The sequence below is a fragment of the Arabidopsis thaliana genome, chromosome 3 (genome assembly GCF_000001735.4).
Source record: "Arabidopsis thaliana chromosome 3, partial sequence".
NCBI classification, from domain to species: Eukaryota; Viridiplantae; Streptophyta; class Magnoliopsida; order Brassicales; family Brassicaceae; genus Arabidopsis; species Arabidopsis thaliana.
The window spans coordinates 5,334,722-5,356,512 of record NC_003074.8 but is presented as its reverse complement, the minus strand read 5'-3'; the positions used below and the strand labels follow the sequence as shown (position 1 = coordinate 5,356,512).

Below are 21,791 nucleotides of genomic sequence, written 5' to 3'. Positions count from 1 at the left end.
ATGAGGCAGCTTCACAATCACGTACACATTTAGTAATTAGGTTCAACGAATGGTATTCAATTAGAACCATTTAATAGAAACTAAATTAAAATCATTAAACTTCAACTAAATGTGTTTCTAAACGTTTTAAGAAGAAATAGATTTAGTGTAATATACAATTATTTTGCCGGAAAAAAAAAATAGATTTAAGTGACTAGAGAGTCTTTTGAAATCAAACTACAACGAGTATTCCGTAAATGTCTCTTGCTCATCTCTTCGTACTTCCCGGCCAATGAGTCAAAGAGAATCCCAGCGCCAACTCCAACCGCAATATCAATCGTGTAGTGTCCTCTCGTACCAAGCAGCCTGATGGATTGCAATACATTGAGAATGTCAAAAACCATCGCCAGCCTAAACCTCTGCATTCTCTTCATGTCCAACGATGCGATCATCGATCCGGCGACGTGACCTGAGTAGAAGAGGAAGAACGACACGTTTCCGACCGGATAATCTACTCCTGATCCTAAAAATTCCTGTAAAAAGGGTTAAATAAGTACCTTAATCGTTCTTTTAAAAAAATATTGAACATATTAATATAGACAAGACGAACATAAACCCATGTTACAACACAAAAGTAAAAGTAAATGAAACAAGATTTATGCTAAAATCAAGGGAGTACAAATTAGCAGCCCTTTGAGAACATTCTTTTTGCATATAAGAAAGAGTCCATATTGTCAAATTATTTGGAGACACTAATATAAACTGCTTTTTTATACGGTAGTTACCAAGGGAATCACATGTCCACGACAAGGTATCGATCAATAAGAAAACAGAGAGAAAGATTTAGATGTGGAATTGAACCTGAGGGCGAGGGAGCTGAGTAGAGTAGCCGAGAATGCCACGACAAGTGAACATGAATAAAGCCGCGATGGTTGCCCGTGGTCGTCCTTCCACTGCCCATGTACATCCAATATACGTTGTTTGCATCCCTACCAAAATCTGTCCACACCCCCAACCAAAACAATTGATTAAAAAAAATGCAAAATTAAGTCGAATTTAACTAGTCTCTCTTTGTTGCATGTGAATATCATAATGCGAGGAATTTGAGGATAGTGTCATAAAAGATGTGTTTACCGTGTTTAAAGCGGCTAAAACGGTGTTAAGATTGGGTGAAGATGCCAAGATGCTATGCAGATAACGTGTGGCCACAAATCCTAGATCAAACGGCTGAGAACTCGCAGGAGTCATCTGGAACGTGTACTCCACAACCGTAAAAAACATAACTCCGGCCGCGAATAAACACGGTATCCAATGGTGTCTCGCCACGTAAATTATGTCATGCATCGTCCACGTCATAAACGACGCTTTGCTTGTCCATTCTCCTCCTCCACCGTCATCAGTTTTCTGAGCAATATCTTCCATTTGGCTATTTATTGGTCCTATTTGGCGATTGTGGTCGTCGAAGATTCCGTCGATGGTGACGCCGTTAGTGTGTTTTCCGTTAATAGGATTAGCTTTACGACGGAGAGGGGCGACGGTTTTGGTTACGGCGTCTGACATGACCGTTAGAATTAACGGAGAGTGACATTTCGGGATTTAGAGAGACGGGTTATATAAAGAGATTACATTTCCAAGGAAGCTTGTTTGAGCTAAAAACAATTCATACGAAAACGATGAGTATGAGATTAAAGAGCGACAATTACGCTTATTTTACGTAAGTATGATATTTTCGACGACATGAAAAGAGAGAAGAGTATGAGATTCTCATTACTTTAATAACTAGTCTATCACGTAAAAAAAACGCGTTAGTTGTGTATGTATGAATAATGTGTATATAACTTCAATTCAAGATTATGGAGAATATCAAAGATTTTGTGCCTCGTTGAATAAACCTATCAATATAACTAGTTCAATAATGTTAACTTACTCCCTCATATAGTGAGTCCCAACGTAAGACAGTTCTAAGTTTTTTAGAGGATAGATAAAGTAGTAAAAATTACATAATAATAAAAAGGGATACAAAGTAGCACACTACAAAATAACCATACAAAAACTGAAAATATCGCGTATCTTGTTAAATTACTCCCTCATATAGTGGTATATTATTCATACATATTTATATCTCTCATGACTCTTGTTAAAATCCCCAATGGTAAGTTGATGTATCAGTTGAGTTTTATTTATTCAAGAGCTTTACAATTAAAATATCTGATCAAAGGTTGAGTTTTATCCACCAAAGCATTATAAATGTTCACATGTTGATCTTTCATTTTATTATTGTCTCAAGGTTGATCTATATATTAGTTGAACTAACAAATTTGAAGACTATTATTCAAGAATTTTCTCAACCAAGAAAAAGGACAAAATAAATAAATTGTGATCCGTTGCTTAATTTCTCCTGAGACCCAAGTATTTATGATCATGGATCGGTGTACCTGTCCCGTTAACTTCATACGAAACCCATCTTGACCTACCAATGGAAAACAAAACACATATGGTTTTTTTTTTTAATAATAAAACACATTTGTTGCACCAAAAGTAGCGAGGAAGTACGTACACACAAAATTTATTGGCCAGTTTTTGGTATAAGGTTGAATGATTTTGTAGTTTTAGATTGTTCTATAACCATATCCTAATTTTATAAAATAAAAAAATTAACAATAATTTATTTCATCGTATGTTTTTTATTAAATCTTTTTTTCTTGAATTAGTCTCCACTCTCCACCATCCTACAATTTAATTATCTAACCATTTTTTTCACTATACTAATGGGAACATATATGAATATATAGTGTAGATCCTATGAATTTCAAATAGACTATGTAATACCCCTTAACATAAGATTGATCACACTTAGTTAGGTTCAAATAACGGTAGTCAAGTAGAACCATTTCAAAGAAAAACAAAAAAATTCATTACGCTAGATTCAACTCAACTAAACATTCTGATAGAAAACAAATTTAATTGACTAGAGAGTCTTTCGAAATCAAACTAAAACCAGTGCCTAAATGTCTCTTGCTCATCATCTCTTCGTACTTTCCGGCCAATGAGTCGAAGAGAATCCCAGCGCCAACTCCAACCGCAAGGTCGATTGTGTAATGTCCTCTTGTACCGAGCAGTCTGATCGACTGTAATACATTGAGGATGTCAAAGACCATTGCAAGTCTCAACCTCTGCATTCTTCTCATGTCCAATGATGCGATCATCGAGCCGGCGACATGGCCAGAGAAGAAGAGGAAGAAAGAGACATTTCCCACCGGAAAATCAACCCCTGATCCTAGAAAGTCCTGCAAAAGAGTTATGTAATACCCGGGATTAAATTATCTTGATCACGAACTAGAGATAATTAACCTAAGATATTACTTTTTTTCTTGAACATGTCAATAGTATAAGAAAACGACACATAAATCCATGTACCGATGCTACATCACGAGAAAGAAAGTAAATAGATGAGTCACTAGAAACCGTAGAATGTATATGAGTGACAATCTGATATTTATGTCCATTCAATCAAATCGTGGAACTATTTTGAAAGATGGAAAACAGTGATGCCTGATAATTGAAGAAAAATCACTAAGATGATGAAAATTAACCTAAACCCGGCAAGTTAAAACTTAAAAGCGTTAGACACAATCTATCACTCCCGACCAAAATATATACAATCTATCACTCCTTTCACTTCACACTAATATATGGTCATTTAGAGGATTTTGTTTTTTAAAATATCTTTAGAGTTTTAATGTAAACTGTAACTAGAAAATATCTAATTGTCTATGTTAAAACTATAGTCAATTTTAACAGAAATACGTAGCCAATTAGTTTTCTTAGAGGTACGTTTTATAGAAAATTAAATGAAAATTTTTTAGAGGTAGAAAACATAAAATCATTTGAAGACTATTATAATCAAATATACTTTGAATGAGAGTTGTAGATTAACAAATTATTTGGAGCCTTTATAAACTGTTTTCTATACGGTAGTGGCTAAGGGAAATCACACGTCCAAAATGTTCGACTTCTGCTGATATGGACCAACCAGTAAACAGGACGTTACATCTATATATACTGGTAGATCATTACTAATATTATAAAAAGAAAATGAAGTTACTAATGTAATAATATTTGGTTTATCCTTAAAGAGGGAGAGATATGTGGATTGGAACCTGAGGGAGAGGAAGCTGAGTAGAGTAGCCGAGAATGCCGCGACAAGTGAACATGAATAAAGCCGCGATGGTGGCTCGTGCTCGTCCTTCCACTAACCATGTCCATACAATATACGTTGTTTGCATCCCTACGAACACCTGTCCCCACCCAATTATATTAGTTTAAAAGTACAAAACTTAGATTTAAGTAACCAATCTCTCTGTGTTGCATGTGATCGTGTCTCCAACTCATTCTTCACCATGTGTCATTTTTTATTGGCTTTTCTAAAGTTAAAAGCGATCTATATTAATTAAGTGTTGTACAAACAAACAAAAAAGCAGTTGTTAAAAAGAAGATCACATAACTAAAACAAAGAGTTTGTAGTATTAACTATGTTTTCGTCCACTAACTAATCCGATTAAGACCATTTTATCCACTAACTGGTCTTAATCTTTTATGACCATTTTAGGATTAATCTTTTGCTAATTTTCTCTCACTATACTTAGGATATTTCATTGCTTGTTACCATTGACAGCAAAATTCCAGCTGGAGAATTAAATAACACGGGAAAATAATCTGAGGTTTGTTTCCATCTCTACCCCACTTTTATTTGACTAAAATATTAGGATTTATGAATGACGAAGAAAAAAACAAATTATTAGGTGAAAGGAGGCAATAAGAATTTGAAGATAATCATTAAATATATATTTTACCTAAATTAACTCACACGACATACCGTGTTTAGTGCGGCTAAAACAGTGTTAAGATCCGGTGAAGATGCTAATACGCGATTCAAAGAGCGCGTGACCACAAACCCAAGATCGAACGGCTCAGATCTCGCGGGAATCATCTGAAGCGTGTACTCCACGCCCATGAAGAACAGAAGTCCGGCAGCGAACATGCACGGTATCCAATGGTATCTCACCACGTAGACGATATCACGCGCCGTCCACGTCGTGAACGACGCTTTGCTTCTCCATCCTCCTCCTCCGACACCATTGGCGTAGCCGTTGTCAGTTTTCTTAGCAGATATATCCATGTGAGTGTTTGTATCTCCGACGCGACGGTTGTTGTTGTCTAGGGTTCCGTCAATGGCGACGCCGTTAGTGTGGTTTCCGTTAAGAGAGTTAGATCTGCGACGGAGAGAGACGTCGGTTTCAGCTGCGGCGGCTGACATGGCCGTTAAGGTTAACGGAGAGGGACATGTTCGGAGTATAGAGAGATGAGTTATATAAGAGATACAAGGCGGAGATTTCCAAGGAAAATTGTTTGTGTTAGAAAATTCATATGAAAAAAATGAGTTTTGAGAGCGACATTAAATTTATTGTTATAGTTAAGTCTTGTTTTCTTTTCTCTCTTTGGTGGGCTTTACCTTTGTGTACTGACATGTTGTTCTTTTTATATGTTAAGTGTGATATTCTTCGACAACAAGAGAGACAGAAGTATGAGAATGAGATTCTCAAAACTATAGTAATGCATTATTCGTGTTATGTATTAATGATTCGTGTATTACAGATACTTACGAAGGTCTTGTATGATGTGTCGAGTAAAAAAAAAACTATCTCGTCATCCAAAGCAGCAGAAGCATTGGTGTAGTGTTAAACAATATAGAAACAAAAACAGGAAGAAACAAAATGATCAATCGATACATTACCAAGAAATATGAATGAAACAAAATTTCTTCTTTGTAGAATATTGTCATATTGACATTGTTCACTCGATCACGGATTTGATATCTGACGTAGAAGAAACGCTATACCTGTTTTCTTGATTATCTTGGTTTGAATTTCCTTGCATGCCAACATATATTTTGAGATTTTAAATATATTTAGAACCATTTTATTTTTTATTTGTAAATTTATAGTAGACATTTAAGAGATTATAGAAAGAAATCTGAATTTAGTTGTACCAAAGAATGTAAATTTCATACAATCACACTCAAAAGGTGGTATGAATGTAATCATTTAAATGTAAATGTAAATCAAGAGGTAGTGATTTTGTTAGTTTTCACATAATTGGACTGGTCTGTCTAATCGTCACCCAATTAGACGTGTTTGTCTACTAGTCAAGGCTATGATTTGGGACATCGTTGATGTTTAGTTCACTTTTACTCAACTTTTACAAAAAAAAAAATCGACGTACAAAATTTCCTATTTCCTCTTTTCTTCATACTTATTATTATAATTTAAAAAAAAAAAAAAAAACTTGTAACACGTAATCACGTATAGGGTAGTAGTTAGACATCTTTTACAAAGTTATAAATTTACAATAAGTATAAAGTGGCCGTGTGGATAAATAAAACATAAAACATTTGTCGACATAAAAATACATTAAAGAAGTGATATATATTGGTTTCTAATTTATCAATAAATTTGAAGATTTTGATAAAATTATAGGTGGTAAAAAAATAAAAGATTCTAAATTATAACTAAAGTGTTTTCTATAATTTTATTAATTAGTTTTTAGCAATTTTGTAAAATTTCTCAAACAATCTCTCTATTTTAATGAGACTTTTATAATTTTATTTTGTAAAAAACGTGTAGAAAGTTATAAACCAATAACACAAAAATTTAATTCATAAATATTCAAAGATTTTTTTGTTTTAGTTGAATAACACAAAACTTTGAATGACTTTATAAAAGTATGAATTCAATAATTCTAAATTTATAAAAAATTTAAATTAATAATACCAAACTTTTTAAAAAATTTGATTAAATAACAATATATTCTCAATAATATTTTAAGTCATTAAAACTTTATTTAAATCCCAAACTAATAATACCACCTAAAATGTTAAAATACCATAAAAACTTCAAACAATCTTCCTACCTGTTTCTTCTTTTGCAACTTGGATATAAAAGCGGCGTGTAAACAGTCTAAAAATAGTTTAGAATAAAGCCTAATAAAACAGATTAAACTAACATTTTTAAGTTATAGCATGTTATTTAATTATTTATGCATGTGACTTTGGTATTATTAGCCAATAGGAAATAACAATAATATATGTTACGACTTTTTTGAAGCAGACTTAAAGATATTAATTCATTACATACGCGTCAAGCGTGTGTACGTATATATCAACCACATATAAATAGAGAGACAAAGGAAGGAAGAGAAGAGTGTCCATATCATAGATTAAAAATCATTCGTTAATCAAACCACAAAATCTAACTTCCACACACAAAACACACATACACAAGAAAATAAAAATAAAAATGGAATTAGTTGAAGAGACCATTCCAAAAGAAGGGAAAAAGATGGGAGAAAGAATTGTGGTCGACAAAGCTTATCTTTACCAAGAAGACAAACCACTCACCGTCTGCAAGACTTCTCTCTTCTACACCGGCGATGGCTTCGCCGCCTATGACTGCCGTGGTGATATCATCTTCAGGGTTGATTCTTATGGACCTGACACAAGAGATAACGATGAGATTGTCCTCATGGACGCGACCGGGAAGTGTCTCCTTACCGTTAAACGAAAGGTAAACTTAATTCATCCTTTTTTTCTTCTTAAAATTATGTTGGGATGAGTAAGAGTCTAGTCGTGAGGGTGACTAGCTAGGTGATTATAATAAATTTTGATGCTCAACTTCTTGTGCTGAATTTGATTAGATGGGTTTGGTTTAAAAAATGAATTTCATTGGTGAGCATCCATCAGAATTCAAGAATCTTTTGCTAACCTCTTTTTTTTGTCAAGAAAATCTTGATAAGTTTTTTGTATTGGTAAACAAATAATGACTTGGCTAGAATCGATAAAAATCATTGTTAGAAACGAGATCTGAAGAAATTGTTTTGAGCTGAAAATTTTAATCAACTTTTTGTATAAGCCTAATTCCGAGTCATCGACTCAGTTGCTAACACAATTTATAGTGTCCTTTATTTGTTATATAGTAGTTCTAAAGATGATACTGAGTCAACTCGTTGTTTATTTTTCTGATGAACAGAGACCAACTCTACACCAAAGATGGGAAGGTTTTCTCGGCGAGAGATCGGAAGGTCAGAAACCGATATTCAGCGTCCGTAGATCGTCGATAATCGGACGGTGTACGATGGAAGTAGAAGTTTACGACGGAACAGGAGAAGAGTACATTATCGATGGAGACTTCTCGCAACGAAGCTGTCTCATATACGACACGAAGAAATGTACTGTGGCTGAGATCAAACGCAAAGTAGACGCGTCAACGAACGTGATGCTTGGTCGAGATGTGTTCACTCTAGAGATTAAACCGGGTTTTGATGGCGCTTTCGCGATGGGTTTGGTCGTTGTGCTTGACCAGATCAACGGTGATGATCCAGTTGAGATTGGTGATGAACAGGTACACCCTTTTGTAGAGGATTAGTGTCGGTCTCTCTCTCACCTCTCTCAGCGGTCTTCACGTTAACATATCGAATCTAATCTTTAGTTTTTCAATCTTTGGATTTGGACCATATGGGATTATGGAGATCTGTTTGTATCATTCTGTGTTAAGTCATTTAAGTTGCTACGTTACATAATATTTATAGACTATAGTCTGTCTCGGGAAATTCGTTGACTATACGTTTGATGTTACAAAATTATTTGTGCGTTCTAAATTTATCGATACATGTTAGAAATTTTTTAAAATTATGACGATCCAAAATCTATCAGTTGACCAGATTAGATGTGTTAAAGATTTAATTAATTATAAGTTCGATTGATAAATTTTTATTTATTGTGTTAGTTGCAAAATGTTTCTATCGAAGTACTAACTTTTTTAATATATAGGAGAGATGTAACGTGTATCGTACACATGTTTACTGCCAAGTGGAAATTGAATCTCATGAATAATTTTATTAGTGTTAGTTGACACAAGATCAGAGAGTGCGTAGGAATATTAATACATAAATAGAAGGTGGTCGAATAAGATTTATAAGAAAACTATATAGGCATCTAATAAAGAGAGAAGATATATCTTGACTAATGCACTCTCTAGATTTGATTCGTTAACGTAATCAAAATTTTCATGCTCACGTAAATACATGGTTGATAGCTATATATACCAAGTAGACAATGGACAAAACAAATAAAATAATTTTATAGTTAGAACAAATACTTGATCAAAATTTATGTGAGTACACAACATTTAAATAGTTATGTAGCTAGTGATGTTTTCATGTGATTGAGTCCCATCAAAAACTCACATATGCAGCTTATGTAATAAACTTTTTCTTTAACTGTTTTTGACTTGGGATGAAATATTTAGAGAATAATGTAGAAAAATCCAACATTTACCCTCACTAAACAATATCATTTCAAGAAGACATTACACAAAGTAATTAGGAGCTCGTATATTAACATTTTAAAGTTAAAAGTGACTAATCACAAGCAAATCAAGAATTACGGGTTAACTTGATAATCAAAGGACCAATTAAAAAAATCACAAATCTCACAAGTGGAACAACCGGTGAAAAAGAAGAAGAAGACACGTGAAAGCAGAAGCGGAAACAAGAGACGACTTAAAACGATACCGTGTGGCAGAAGAGGACTTGAGTCCGGTTAAGCCAATATCGTAGGCAATAGTACCATCGGGTTTAAAAAGGCCAAAGTTTCTCTCGGAAGTGGGACCTGGTTTCGAGTTCTCGTTGAAAAGAGCAAACACGTAAGCTCTCACCACCATGTCTGGTCTGTACGGTGTTCCTTTCCTCTTCTGCAGCCGCTTCCTAAGATTCCGATTATATGTTCTCGCGTTCTTTACCGACGCTCCAGGCTCGTCTGCATCGCCTTTTGATGCCCATCCCGTCTCCGAAACAATCACCTAGGTACAATTAAATGATTAAATCAGGTTCGCATGACGCTTTTAAATCCGCGTACGACAAGACATGTAGCTTAGTGCATGTAGTACTGATAGCAAAAGATAAAAAATGCATGTTACTGATAGAAAAATAAAAATGCATATAACGAGTCAAATTATTCAGTTGAAACTCATATAATGCATGTTTTTGACCCCAAAAAAATGTCTTTAGTCTAGTTTGACATTTACGTTTGTACTTTGCAAAGCTTGTAACAAAGGGAAAATGTTAATGGAAACCAAACAAAAAAAGGGTTGATAGTAATAAGGATCGGACGTACCGGGACTTTTGTGTAGCCAGCTTTTTCGAGAGCAGCATAAGAAGCATCGACCATGGCGTCGAACATGTTATCGTAATGAAGCTTGGTTTTAGGGTCCAAGATGCCTTTGTTGTGCTCGAAAAGGGCGTAATTGATGTCAATTGTAATCGGGTCGGATTTATATGCAAGAAAAGGGTAGGCGTTAATGTAGAACGGCGACTGAATTTGCCAAAAAAACGCTAACAACGGCTTCATAAACGGCGCCACATCGTCCCTGAACGTACACGAAGACGGTGGATACGAGTTCGCAAACACTGCCTCTGAATGTGGACTCGACACCTATAAACAAATATTGAATGTTTTAGGCTAAATCATCATTTAAGTTCTAAGTTTGATGTCCTAAAAATATTAGAGATGATTTAAAAAGAAAAAAATTCAAAGAGAAATCCAAATTGATGCATGCCTACTAACGTATCTTAGCTGGATTATGATCGACATGGTCATATCATTAATACAAACTTCTGTTACTAGGTTAATAGATTTATATATTTAAACTGAATCATTTTGGGTTACAAAAAAATGATTGATCATTTTGTCTGTAAGAAAATTCTCAACTTTACTCGGAAAAAAATAATGTATTTATGAGATTTAACGTTGGTTAAACGTGCAATCTTTTAAAAAAACTTTTTCCAAACAAAATAAGCAAATTCGAGATGTCATGGTTTTAGCGACATGTTTGGTATGCAAGATTAAGGTAATGTACCTCGACGACATTGTGAAGACCGAGACGGCGAAGAGCGGAGTAAACGTTCTTGGCTGCGGGTAAGAGAGCTTCCCAAAGCCCGATATCGGTGCCACCTAAAATCTCGTTACCCACCGCGATACCGCTAATTTTAGTACCGCCTCGTATGAAAGGCTCGACGTTTTCTTTAATCCAGTTCATGGCTCGGTCTTCTCCTACACTAATGTCTTTGAGAAACTCGTTGCCTAAGCCAACGATGATTTCAATCCCGGTCCCGCGGAACGCCGTGAGTACAGAGTGGTCAGCATCGTAGATACGGGTGTTTCTAATCTTTGCTGATTTAAGGAGAGTTGCTACCGCGTCAGGAGACGGAAGATTATCCGCTATGCGACCGTAGTTTACACCATATGTTCCGATGAATGCTACGGCCGTTTGTGAAGAGAGTATAGAGAAGACTAAGAGAAACGAAAGGAAGAAAGAAGAGAAAACCATATGTGAAGTTGGAGACTTTCGAAGAGGAACACAATAACCCATTTGAGATACTGTCTCGAATGATGTTTTTGAAAACAGAGCAAGTTTTTTTTTTAATCCTAAAATGGGAACAATAAGAGTTTATACTATGAAGTTGTTCCTTAATAGAAAGATTCTAAACCCTCGTCCCTGGGACCATGCAAAAGGATGGAATCAAGGAAATAAGAAAACTAACATTGTAAGTCTTTCTTTGCATTAGATTCTTACTTTACTCTCAAAGCAAAACTTTTACCTTTTTCCTCTTGTCTTCTTCTGCTTTCTTCCATTTTTTTATTTGGGTTTCCCATTTTATGGCGTTCAAATGAAGATTGAACCAATGATAAAAAGAAATCTAGAAGATTAATCTATGTGTGGATCTTTAATCTGACTTGTTCATAACTTGATTGTCCATCCATACGAAAATGACTAAAGATTGTAGCAGAAAGATAAAACATCAAACCTAGTGATTGCAATGGTTTTAGAGAAGAGTCAATAATATATCCTCTACATAACCTTACAACCAAACAGAACTTGCACATATCTCATAATACATATCTCAGCCTAACAACACCTTTCACCGCGATAATGCTCCGAGTAGGAAGCAAAAAGGAAACCATATACTTCAATAGATTGATAGAAACAACTGACTTACAGTTTCATGAGCTAACAGAAGCAGAGCAGAACAGGGCTATCCGGTAGCTTCTCCTTCTGCTGTTTTCTCTTTCCCCTCAGCTTCTGTGGTCAGACCATTTTCTTCATGGTTTCTGGTCTCAGCTTCAGAATTCTTCTTCTCATCACTAGCTTCAACGGTCTTCTTCTCTACATCTACCGAGTTCTTTTCGATTGAGCCAGTATCTTTTTCTTTGTCAGTCTCCTTACTCTTATCATCAACAGAATCCAGAGCTTTCTCCTTCATCGACTCACCCTCTTCTTGAACTGGAGCCGCATTTGGAGTTTCCTCAGCAACAATGTTTTCTTTTGCATCATTCACCCTCTCAGTTTCACCGGAGCCATTCTTATCGGTCACATTTTCATTCTCGGCGATTCCCTCTGGAGGATTCATTTCAGTATCTTTCACATGAGAGTTTTCCTCTCCTCCTCCCTCTGATTTCTCACCTTCTGCATCTTTCTTTGACACTGGAGATTTGGTTCTACCTCGCTTCTTGGGTGGCTCTTTATCTGGTGACGGCGTAGCCTTAGTCTTCTCACTGATTCTTGCAGATCTCCTAGGTGTCCCACTAGTCGTCCAATCAAACTCTGCGATCGCGGGGTTTCCAGGGTGCGATTTGAGATACTGCTCCAGCTGCTTTCTGTTACTAATCTCCTCACCCGTTGGAGCCACAAACACAACCTCTGTTTTCTTCACTGAACCCACTTTGTTGGGGTAAAACTGCAAAAACAAGTCAGTTAATGTAAACCTCTGAAAATATGAAAATTTGAGGTTCAAAACGCTGAAAGATTAAATTCTAAAGAAGACCTTAATGTAGCTTAAACAATGTTTACAAGTGGCTTAAAATCCATAAGAATCGGGAAAAGTAAGAAGTAAATCAAACATAGTCAAAATGAGGCATTAAGTCAAGAACAAAGAAGTAGAAATAGTAGATCAAACACAATCAAATGTGGCTTTTTCTAAGTCTATAACCTTTGAATCACCTAATCAACATAAAGTTATTTACACTTATACTAACATTTCGCCACCAAAAGCTACCATATTCAGAGTCTTCAAAGAAAAAGATTTGGTAATTGCAGCACTACACATATACAACAAATTCTAAGTCTTTGTATGAAACAAAGAAAACAAACCAATTTCTTCCATGAAGAAGGTGCTGGTAGCTCAACAGAAACAACTTCCTCTTCACCACCCATCTCTCTCCTTTCCCTTTAGCAACCCCTGAAAACAAATTAGAAAGATCAACCACAAAATGCCAAGAAAACAAAAACAAAAAATTTAACAATTTACACGAATGAAGCAACAGACAACCTAGGGTTTGATTGTCGGAAAGCAAAACAGAGTTTAAAATTTTAGGGATTTTGCTCTGCTCTTCTTTTTCTCTTTTGCTTAACACTATGGTTTTAGACCTTTTTTTACTACCAGAAACACACAGAGTATATGATAAAGTCACTTGGAGGTAGCACAACAACTTAACTAACAACCCAATTAAGTTTAACCACGTGTCTATATCCAGTGATATAAAATGCGCTCTATCATCTATATTCTATGGTAACAACGACACGTTAAAGCCTTGATCAAAAGGTGTTAAGTCGACTCGGATGTTCGCATTTAATGCAGATTTAGACTTACTTGGTGCTCATGCAATACACGTGCCAAATAGTTAACGACTTTTCTCCATTTTGGGGGAAAAAAACTCTAATGGAGTATTGCTTTGGAGTCCGGTAAAACAGAACGTTACTGTGGTTTAAACTCTTTAAAGCCCATAAATTAGGCCCATTCATGTCTTGAGTCCTATTGCTCAACGACGCCGTTTTTTAAGCATGATCAGATGGAGACTGGGAAAGAATCAGGAATTGAGTACTATATATCACTAGCATTAACCAAGAAGATAACACGATCTTATTGTTTCCTATTATCATCTGAATAAGTGATGTACAAGGAAGATGCTTACTTGGTGAAGTTTATACAGGTAATTTGATCTCTTTGAAGTCTTGATATATATACAGTATAGAGTAGTAGATAATCACCAAAGCCTCTTCATATATGGAAACTACTTGAAACGTGAACCCTTCTTGCCTTTGCCTTTACCCGTCCCATCTGTGACTGTAACCCAGAAGAAGAGAAACATCCAAAAGAACACTGCGAGGAAAATCTTTACGCGGTCTTGAACCCTTGTCACAGCTCCCACAAGACCTTTACAAAGAGAAAAAGAAAACAAGAGTATTCATTTCACTTAGTATCAGTCATGAGTGCAGTTTTTTCTATTTCCAGCCTATCCTTCTATGTTATAAAGGAATCATCACCCAAGCTATTCAACATAACATATGGACTAATTGCAGAACCAATGAACATACAACTACTGCACAATTTTACATCTTAAGAGAAAATTTAGAAAATCCCCACATAAAATGGTAGCCATTTTGAATCATAAGGAGTAAATTCCACAATCCTAATTGCCTAAGCCAAAATCATGTCACAAGATTTGAACTTTGGTTCCATGGACACAACAACTAATTGGATGAAATCATCCTCATGTTTTGGAAGTTTCATGATACAATAACAATCTCAGCACGATTCAATACCAAGTACTAACCTAAAAGACTCCATACTTATATCAAACTATCGGATAAAAATTGAAACTTTCGACCCAAAACACAACAGTTAAAGTGAAAACTGAAAAGCAAGTACAACAAAGACCAACCAAACAAAGTAGGATTCAAAGGACCAAAATATCAATCTGGGCAAGAAGAATCGAACCTTCTAGCTGAGTGGTGTCCTCAGGCGGAGGCGGATCAGGGCCTGGAGGAGAAGGAGGACCACCAGCGACGGCGAGGCGGCGTAAACGGCGGGGACTCGCTAGTAGGACGGTGTTTCGACGGTGAAGGTGATACGGCGGTGAGAACGGCGAGAGAATTGAGTAGTGGTAGAGGTTAGTGCTTGTGGTCGGGTTGGACAAAGCCATCGCCATTTTTCCTCGACGATAAAATTAAGAACTCATTTTTATTTAAGGGGTTTCTGATTCAGACATACACGTGTACGACAATTTAAAAAAAAAACATTTTTGTGGAAATTACTCCAAATCAAGAGAATTTTATAAAATTTGATCCATCAACAAATATTTTTTGTTGGGTGTATATATTTTTCTCAGCTCTCTTTACAATTGTAAATGTGTAAAAAAGAATCTTTTAGCCGTATAGACCTTCTTCTTCCCAAACTTCAACAAGAAACTGCACCATTTCCTGCAATGATAAAACTTTCAATAACAAACAAAATTTGGATGAGAATGGATAGTTACTTCCTCCAGTTCATGGAGTTGAACTTACATCAAGAGGTATAGGCCTCGGAAATCGCTTGTTGCTCCCAAGTAGACTCTCATAAGTCACATTCTCACTGCAAAAACAATCAAACTGTTTATATTCCACACAACAGTTGGACTCTTCGAACCATTAGGTCTTATATAATCCTCACTTTAGAATCGGTTCTCGACCAACGCTTTTACGGCTCTCGGATCTTTTATCTCCCACCCATTGCTGCCGAGTTTGATTCCATAGCACAAGACCTGTAACACCCCAAAAAATTCTCCAATTATTTTTCAAATGCTCAATAAGACCAATCACCAATCATACTCTTCTCACTCACTGACTCACCATGGTTAACAAATTCAGCAGGTTCATTAGAGCTGGAACCACATCCTTGAGAATCAATAGTCAGATTGGTTGTACTGATTGAAGAAACACTTCCGTGAGCATTGCTTTCCATATCTAAAGTGGTATTAGTCCAGAAATCTTCAGAAGCTACTACACTAGGCTTCCTCAATTCACTCCAATCTTCTTCTACTAACACATCTTTTGTGCCATTCAAAGGCACATCTACACTTGTTTTTGCTTTCGACTTATCAAAACAAGCCAAACAACTACTGCTGTGTTACAAAATCATTAAACATATCATTCATTTTGTGTAATAGCTAAACCAAATCATCATCCAAACAAAAACATCATCCTTATATCCAAAAGCTTATTCCTTCAAAGCTCAAATCTTTATGAATACCCAAAGCTAAAAACTTTCGAATTCCAATGGCCCAGATTAAAAAGATAACATTTTTCGCCACAGAATCAAAAACCTTATACAACCTTAAAACGAGTTAACTGACTTACCCCATCGTGGAAAGACAGAGACTTTCTTAGATCATCAAACGAAGAATCGAAAGCAACCCAACAAAACTTATCAATCGATTGGGGAAATGATCAAAGACCCAATCGGAAGAAGAGAAGTAAAAGGAAAGACGATTTCTTTTTTCTCTTTTCTGGGTTTTGCGTGTATCTGGAAGTTTCGGATACTTCATTTCGAAGAAACTTGAAAGAAGAAGTGCCCGACCCCACGTATAGCCCCAAAACGACGACGAGCCATGTGTAGAGAGTGTAGTGGTCGTGTGGAGTTATAAGGCTTTGGACCCTACACTTACCTTATCCACTTTTGACTGCTTTGGCTCCTTTCGACTGTGTTCGGTTTTTTAGATCCTTCCTCGTTTTGCCATAATTGAAGACAATAATGTATATTCGTTCTTATAGGTTAATTTGTTTCTTATAAAGAAAAAACTAATCGGAGGTTAAACCCAAGGGTGATAAAAATTATGTTGATCTTGTAGATTCTACTTTGTTATGTTGTATAAATGTTACATGCTATTATACTAGTGTATTTTTTTTTTTGTAATGGAGAATCTTATACCAATATGGCGATATCCATTGGCATTGAAACAAACATATCCACTAAAATTCTAAATTCGTTTCTTGTAAATAAAATCACAATAAAGTTTGAAAATTCAAAGCGGTATGGTGATAAAAGTTAGGTGGTGTTTTTGGTGGTCATATATGTAATAATTAAAAACTTATGATTACGTGAGCCATAAGCAAATTATAACCCTTTTAAAGAAATGTTAGGACAAGAAATAACTTATTCAAAGAATCGAAATAATTAACTACGTGCAATTTGGACCATTGGTTTGTTATTTGTTCTGTTCATATTGGAAAGCTTTTGTTTTCTCCCATCCACCAAGCGGCACTTGTTTTGGAGATGATTGTGATTAGATTTGGATCTTAGAAAGTTTCGCTTTGAAATTGATCTCTGGCTTCATGGTTAATACACAGTCAAATTATGTAATTTATAAAGATAACCGATAAAATGTGCAATTGGAACTTATGTCCATTTTCTAATTTTCTTATTAAAACAAAAAAAAAAACATATGTCGATTTTCTTATATTGTTCTTCTTTGAATTTTTAATATACAATGTAAATAATAGAAAGGAGAGGGTGTTTTTTATGTATAACTTTAAAGAATATTTTAACACACCAAATACATATCTTCAATAAAGAATGACCTCGGGCTTTACCTTTAAAATTTAATAAACATCAAAATTGTGTAAGTTGTGTTGAATTTTAAATTTTACTCCTAGCTTTTAGTAAAGAGCAAAAGATTCATATCTTCATCATTTTCTGGTCAATACATAATTACACATATCTTATTTTAACAAAACAAGGCGCCTCTGCTTCTTCAAACTTGGTTGAAAAATCTTTGATTGGCGTATTAAACTCGTGATCCAGAGCCATGACATGTGCTGTTTGTGTTGGCTATATCTATCTATTAGTATAAAATAAAACTCTAGGATATGGTTCATAAAATGTATGGAAGGATTTTTTTTTTTTTGGGGGGTCAAATTATCCAAAATTTCTATGGAAATACCAAAACCTAATTTTTCCGGTTCTTGCTCCAAAGTTTGTTTTGTTAAAGATTTAAAGACTCTTTTTTTTTTCTCTTCTAGACGTGGTCACTGATTTCAACACAATCAATATAAATTCCATAGATATCCCCAACAAAAGAGAGTTTATATGTACAATAGGCACACTATGTTTTTACAAATTTATATTCTTTCATTTGCCTTTTCAAATTTCTAATGACTACTTACATGTCAATTATTTACATCATCACTTGATTTAAAACAAGTAAGTAGATAAGTGGAGCATAAGAAAACCACCTACTACTATGAGACACAAAAAGGGAGAAAAAGAAGACCACCCAACTACAAAGTCTACAATATCTGAAATTTCCAAGAAAAAATCTAATAGTACCGAAAAACAAAAGAAAGATTTACAAAACCTAAATCTATTGACTAATCAAGAAGAAAAAGTCAATAAGAATATTGAACTCTGTGATCTCGGTCTCTAAGAATCCCATTGTACAGAGCCATCCGGTTCGCTGGCATGGTAGAGATTCTACACATAGAACCGGTCTTTCCCGGTTTAGTCACTGGCTTCGGTACGCTTTTCCGGTTCAATTCCCTCCTCCGGTACTCTTCCCCGTTACCTTTCGTATCTTTCACATTATCCGCGAACCGCACTTTCTTTATCTTCTTCCCCTGTTTCTTCGTTTCCTCTGCATCCCAAGAAAACCTTTAAATTTTCCCGGGAAAATTTATCAAAAACATCCGAGCCATAGAGATAAAGATCGTACCTGAAGATAGACAAGAACGGAGAATGGGTCGTAGAGTCTGATCAAGAACCTTAGGATTTTGATGATTTCCATGGAATTGACGAGCCATGGCGAGAAACAGAGCGGTGCTTGAGCAAACCATGGCGGTTGCGATCACGACGGTACCATTAGAACAGCTCAACATTGAAGATACGTGCGTGAAGTTTCCTTACCGACGAGTTTGATGATACCAAGAAAGAAAAATTCTCAAGAAAACCAACGGAACAATAAAGAAAAATCGAGCTGTGATCGATGATTGGCTGTGAAGAGAGACGTGTGTGTGTGTTTTTGAAGAGACTTGTAACTTAACAACTGTTGAAATTTTTATGGTTGGAACTCTTTTCTTGACTCTCTCCTATATTTATACAAGTTTTTTTTTATTTAATGAAAAGCTATATATTAAAATTTAGAAAAAGATTGCGATATGGATTTTGATGCTTCGTTACTCACATGTCCTAGTGGGAGAAGGAAAAAAATAATATGTAGACCAAGTTTAATTAGAATAAGACTTTTTTTTGGTCAATATGTATTGGATTTGTAGACAACTCTTTTCTAATAAGAAAAAAACTCTAATTAGGAATTTAGAATAATTCGTCGGTTAAAACAAAAACTACTTTCATTGTCTCTTACCTGACTAATCCATAAGTGAACATTTTTTTTTGTCAAAGGGTTTTTGACCTAACATTTTCGCAAGTCTATTTCAGTTAAACATATAGGCCGAAGCCAACTGTGTAATATGGTTTGGATAAAAACTTCAGAACAAAGATATGAACATTGTCACATGTATAATGTAAAATCCAACTCACAATATATGTTTTTTCCCCCTCTTTTGTCTGTTTATTAGCTTATAAATTATTACTTGAATGGATATTATTTTAGGATGTTCTCAAAAAAATAAATGAAAAAAGACGCACGTAGTAACGAGAATTATTGGAAGCTAGTATGAAGGTGTAAATTGATAATGGATGAATCATGTCGACGGAATTTTCAAAAATTAATTAGAAGACTAAATTATTACTAACTTGGATGAATGTCAACCACTGACCAATACTCGTGTATGTCTGACCTATACAAGTGTCCTGAAGATTTCGAGAACCCGAAACTTGCCAAAGTCTTTAACATTTTAACCAATAACATTCGAACAGTTTTCACAGCCAAAAATTTACGTATTTAGAAAGAACTACTCGAGAAGAAGTCTGTACACGTATGTGGCTACGAAACTACTTGCCATAGCCTCTACAACTTTTTTGAGTTTCGTTTAATGAGCACCGATTAGTCTACACTCTACAATACTAAGGGTACGTCCATCGCTAACAATGTTAATTTGGGTACTCAGGAATATCTATGCATTGCATCGAGATAAGTTTTGCATATATGGAATGTCTTTGTCACAATTTATTTTAATTAAAAATCTTTATTGGTTAGTCCATTTTATAACATTAAGAAATAACTAGCCATAATTTTGCTGACAGAGTACTTTGTTGGTTTGTCAACCCAAATTAACAGAGTAAATTTTCTTAGCTTGGCGAGTACGGCTACAATTGGTAGAGAAGGTTGAATGAAATTGCCGAGGCAGAAAGCATGATTTAGCCGTCGCTACTCGCTGAGGCAGAACCGAGCTTACAAACAGTTTTTGGAAACTGGACGCTAATCTTGCTTTTGCTTGTCAATAACGTCTACGGAACAAACCTCCTCTATGTGTCAAATTTAACTTCAATCGTTGGAGATTTGTCAAGAAGAGAACTTAGCTCAGTAACATAGCTTCCTAAGTCGGTTGTGACATTAACACCTGAACCAGAACCTGAATCAGAACAAGAGTCGGGCCCTTCTTCTCCACTCTTCTCTTCCCCTTGCTTCGTAGTCAAAGTTTCATAGAACCGCTTCATTGCGACTTCCGTCGAAAGAGCATGCACAGAACTGTGTAATTTCTGAAACTTCTCTCTAGTTTCTTGTTTATCGATAAGCTTTTCTCTAAGCTCATCCGGGAGGAAAGCCAACGCACTTCAAAAAGAGTCAAAAACAGAAAATGTATAACTTACTACTCGATAAGCTTCATCGGATATGTAACACATCGCAACAGACTTGTAATTACCTGGAAACACCTCTAACAAGACCAAACTGGTAACCATTAAGAACTGATTCCTTATAGCCAAAGTTATAACCTTCCTGCGCAATAGCTTCTTTCCCGGCAACAATCCCATCACGATATCCAGCCTACGATTTCAATTTACCATTAAAAAAAGCATTTTAGACACAGAGATGAGAGAATGATCAAGTAAGAAAGAATACCGAGTGGAATTTCACACGTCTCTGCTTATTCTCATTGCCCAACACGCGAGCTTCACTATAGTCTTCTTCATCTGAACTTCCGTAAAAGGGATCATCTAAATTCTAAAGAACATGATTATTATTACCTAAACCAAGAATATGATTCTTATCAGAGAGATGTGGGAATCCAAAACCTTAGAAATACAAGCTCTAAGCCTAAACACAAGACCTCAGCTAAACTATGAGAACAAATTTGTAAGAGTTTTCATCAGAAAAGTAAAAACTTTGTCAATTGCATAATATATGAAGGGCAAAGAGTCCTCACCATGCTTCGAAAGCTGTACACTTTCTCCATAAAGCTCTTTGGCCAAATTATCCTTCACATCTGTAAATCATTAAGAAACAAAGTTTTCAAGGTAATTATATTTGGGTGGGGAATATCATCGAACATCTGGTGGGCGATTTATGAAACTTATGAAATAATAATTGGTATCATAGAAAGGAACCTTCATGCGGCTCCATCAGTTCTAGACGTCCACGATAAAAGGTTTGAGCAAAGAAGATCTCGAGAGTAAAGAAGAACAATGAGGATCGTCGATGGCCACAACTTCTACGAAATGATATTTACAAAAAGATCTGAGATATCGGGACCTTGATTCGGAATCCACCTGAGTATTTTTGTAAAATAGGGAAATAAGGAAAGTAGTTATTATTAAATATCCTCAAAAAATATTATTGGTTAATACTTTATTTACTTTCATATTATAAATAATATTCGGTATTTTTTATTAAAAGGAAAATTTCCCAAGTTAAACGGAAATTGAGGAGTGGGATATATAACACGAGTGTTTGGCTCAGCCTTGTTACGAAACTTTAGCGATCTCCTTCT

The 21,791-nt window shown here is 35.4% G+C and overlaps 9 protein-coding genes across 14 annotated transcripts; 1 reads left to right on the top strand and 8 right to left on the bottom strand.

Annotated features, from left to right (window-relative positions):
• Window positions 1-86: 86 nt before the first annotated feature.
• On the bottom strand, window positions 87-1,639 carry AT3G15830 (phosphatidic acid phosphatase-related / PAP2-like protein). The gene is made up of 3 exons (NM_112453.3): window positions 1,114-1,639; window positions 841-978; window positions 87-512 (listed from the first exon to the last, which is right to left on the bottom strand). The coding sequence occupies exons 1-3, from the start codon at window positions 1,537-1,539 to the stop codon at window positions 186-188; spliced, it is 891 nt and encodes a 296-aa protein (NP_188204.1). The 5' UTR covers window positions 1,540-1,639; the 3' UTR covers window positions 87-185.
• Window positions 1,640-2,760: 1,121 nt separating this feature from the next.
• On the bottom strand, window positions 2,761-5,699 carry ROD1 (phosphatidic acid phosphatase-related / PAP2-like protein). Its single transcript, NM_112452.3, has 3 exons — window positions 4,856-5,699; window positions 4,140-4,277; window positions 2,761-3,266 (listed from the first exon to the last, which is right to left on the bottom strand). Exons 1-3 carry the CDS (start codon window positions 5,294-5,296, stop codon window positions 2,940-2,942), a joined length of 906 nt encoding a protein of 301 aa, NP_566527.1. The 5' UTR covers window positions 5,297-5,699; the 3' UTR covers window positions 2,761-2,939.
• Window positions 5,700-7,191: 1,492 nt separating this feature from the next.
• On the top strand, window positions 7,192-8,751 carry AT3G15810 (LURP-one-like protein (DUF567)). Its single transcript, NM_112451.4, has 2 exons — window positions 7,192-7,601; window positions 8,064-8,751. Exons 1-2 carry the CDS (start codon window positions 7,335-7,337, stop codon window positions 8,457-8,459), a joined length of 663 nt encoding a protein of 220 aa, NP_566526.1. The 5' UTR covers window positions 7,192-7,334; the 3' UTR covers window positions 8,460-8,751.
• Window positions 8,752-9,365: 614 nt separating this feature from the next.
• Window positions 9,366-11,524, bottom strand: AT3G15800 (Glycosyl hydrolase superfamily protein). The gene is made up of 3 exons (NM_112450.2): window positions 10,950-11,524; window positions 10,208-10,525; window positions 9,366-9,893 (listed from the first exon to the last, which is right to left on the bottom strand). Exons 1-3 carry the CDS (start codon window positions 11,460-11,462, stop codon window positions 9,525-9,527), a joined length of 1,200 nt encoding a protein of 399 aa, NP_188201.1. The 5' UTR covers window positions 11,463-11,524; the 3' UTR covers window positions 9,366-9,524.
• Window positions 11,525-11,797: 273 nt separating this feature from the next.
• MBD11 (methyl-CPG-binding domain 11) lies at window positions 11,798-13,801 on the bottom strand. 3 transcript variants are annotated; one of them, NM_112449.6, is made up of 3 exons: window positions 13,420-13,716; window positions 13,242-13,329; window positions 11,798-12,828 (listed from the first exon to the last, which is right to left on the bottom strand). In NM_112449.6, exons 2-3 carry the CDS (start codon window positions 13,302-13,304, stop codon window positions 12,127-12,129), a joined length of 765 nt encoding a protein of 254 aa, NP_188200.1. In that variant the 5' UTR covers window positions 13,305-13,329; window positions 13,420-13,716; the 3' UTR covers window positions 11,798-12,126. The 3 variants fall into 3 exon arrangements, with proteins under 3 accessions (NP_188200.1, NP_001326173.1, NP_001319562.1); NM_001338188.1 differs by lacking the exon at window positions 13,420-13,716 and adding an exon at window positions 13,741-13,801 and having other exon boundaries at window positions 11,813-12,828; NM_001338189.1 differs by having other exon boundaries at window positions 11,810-12,828; window positions 13,242-13,526.
• Window positions 13,802-13,955: 154 nt separating this feature from the next.
• Window positions 13,956-15,157, bottom strand: AT3G15780 (uncharacterized protein). The gene is made up of 2 exons (NM_112448.4): window positions 14,869-15,157; window positions 13,956-14,304 (listed from the first exon to the last, which is right to left on the bottom strand). Exons 1-2 carry the CDS (start codon window positions 15,077-15,079, stop codon window positions 14,162-14,164), a joined length of 354 nt encoding a protein of 117 aa, NP_188199.1. The 5' UTR covers window positions 15,080-15,157; the 3' UTR covers window positions 13,956-14,161.
• A 16-nt stretch (window positions 15,158-15,173) lies between these two features.
• AT3G15770 (uncharacterized protein) lies at window positions 15,174-16,521 on the bottom strand. 2 transcript variants are annotated; one of them, NM_112447.4, is made up of 5 exons: window positions 16,266-16,521; window positions 15,759-16,030; window positions 15,580-15,670; window positions 15,435-15,501; window positions 15,174-15,350 (listed from the first exon to the last, which is right to left on the bottom strand). In NM_112447.4, the coding sequence occupies exons 1-5, from the start codon at window positions 16,268-16,270 to the stop codon at window positions 15,297-15,299; spliced, it is 489 nt and encodes a 162-aa protein (NP_188198.3). In that variant the 5' UTR covers window positions 16,271-16,521; the 3' UTR covers window positions 15,174-15,296. The 2 variants fall into 2 exon arrangements, with proteins under 2 accessions (NP_188198.3, NP_001030705.1); NM_001035628.1 differs by having other exon boundaries at window positions 15,759-16,027; window positions 16,266-16,439.
• Window positions 16,522-17,950: 1,429 nt separating this feature from the next.
• AT3G15760 (cytochrome P450 family protein) lies at window positions 17,951-19,038 on the bottom strand. The gene is made up of 2 exons (NM_112446.3): window positions 18,617-19,038; window positions 17,951-18,538 (listed from the first exon to the last, which is right to left on the bottom strand). The coding sequence occupies exons 1-2, from the start codon at window positions 18,777-18,779 to the stop codon at window positions 18,294-18,296; spliced, it is 408 nt and encodes a 135-aa protein (NP_566525.1). The 5' UTR covers window positions 18,780-19,038; the 3' UTR covers window positions 17,951-18,293.
• A 989-nt stretch (window positions 19,039-20,027) lies between these two features.
• On the bottom strand, window positions 20,028-21,669 carry AT3G15750 (Essential protein Yae1, N-terminal). Of its 3 annotated transcripts, none has more exons than NM_001338186.1 (5): window positions 21,409-21,669; window positions 21,228-21,287; window positions 20,924-21,025; window positions 20,727-20,848; window positions 20,028-20,635 (listed from the first exon to the last, which is right to left on the bottom strand). In NM_001338186.1, exons 2-5 carry the CDS (start codon window positions 21,255-21,257, stop codon window positions 20,329-20,331), a joined length of 561 nt encoding a protein of 186 aa, NP_001326361.1. In that variant the 5' UTR covers window positions 21,258-21,287; window positions 21,409-21,669; the 3' UTR covers window positions 20,028-20,328. The 3 variants fall into 3 exon arrangements, with proteins under 3 accessions (NP_001326361.1, NP_188196.2, NP_001326362.1); NM_112445.2 differs by having other exon boundaries at window positions 20,037-20,635; window positions 20,924-21,018; window positions 21,409-21,435; NM_001338187.1 differs by lacking the exon at window positions 20,924-21,025 and having other exon boundaries at window positions 20,037-20,635; window positions 21,409-21,435.
• Window positions 21,670-21,791: the final 122 nt, after the last annotated feature.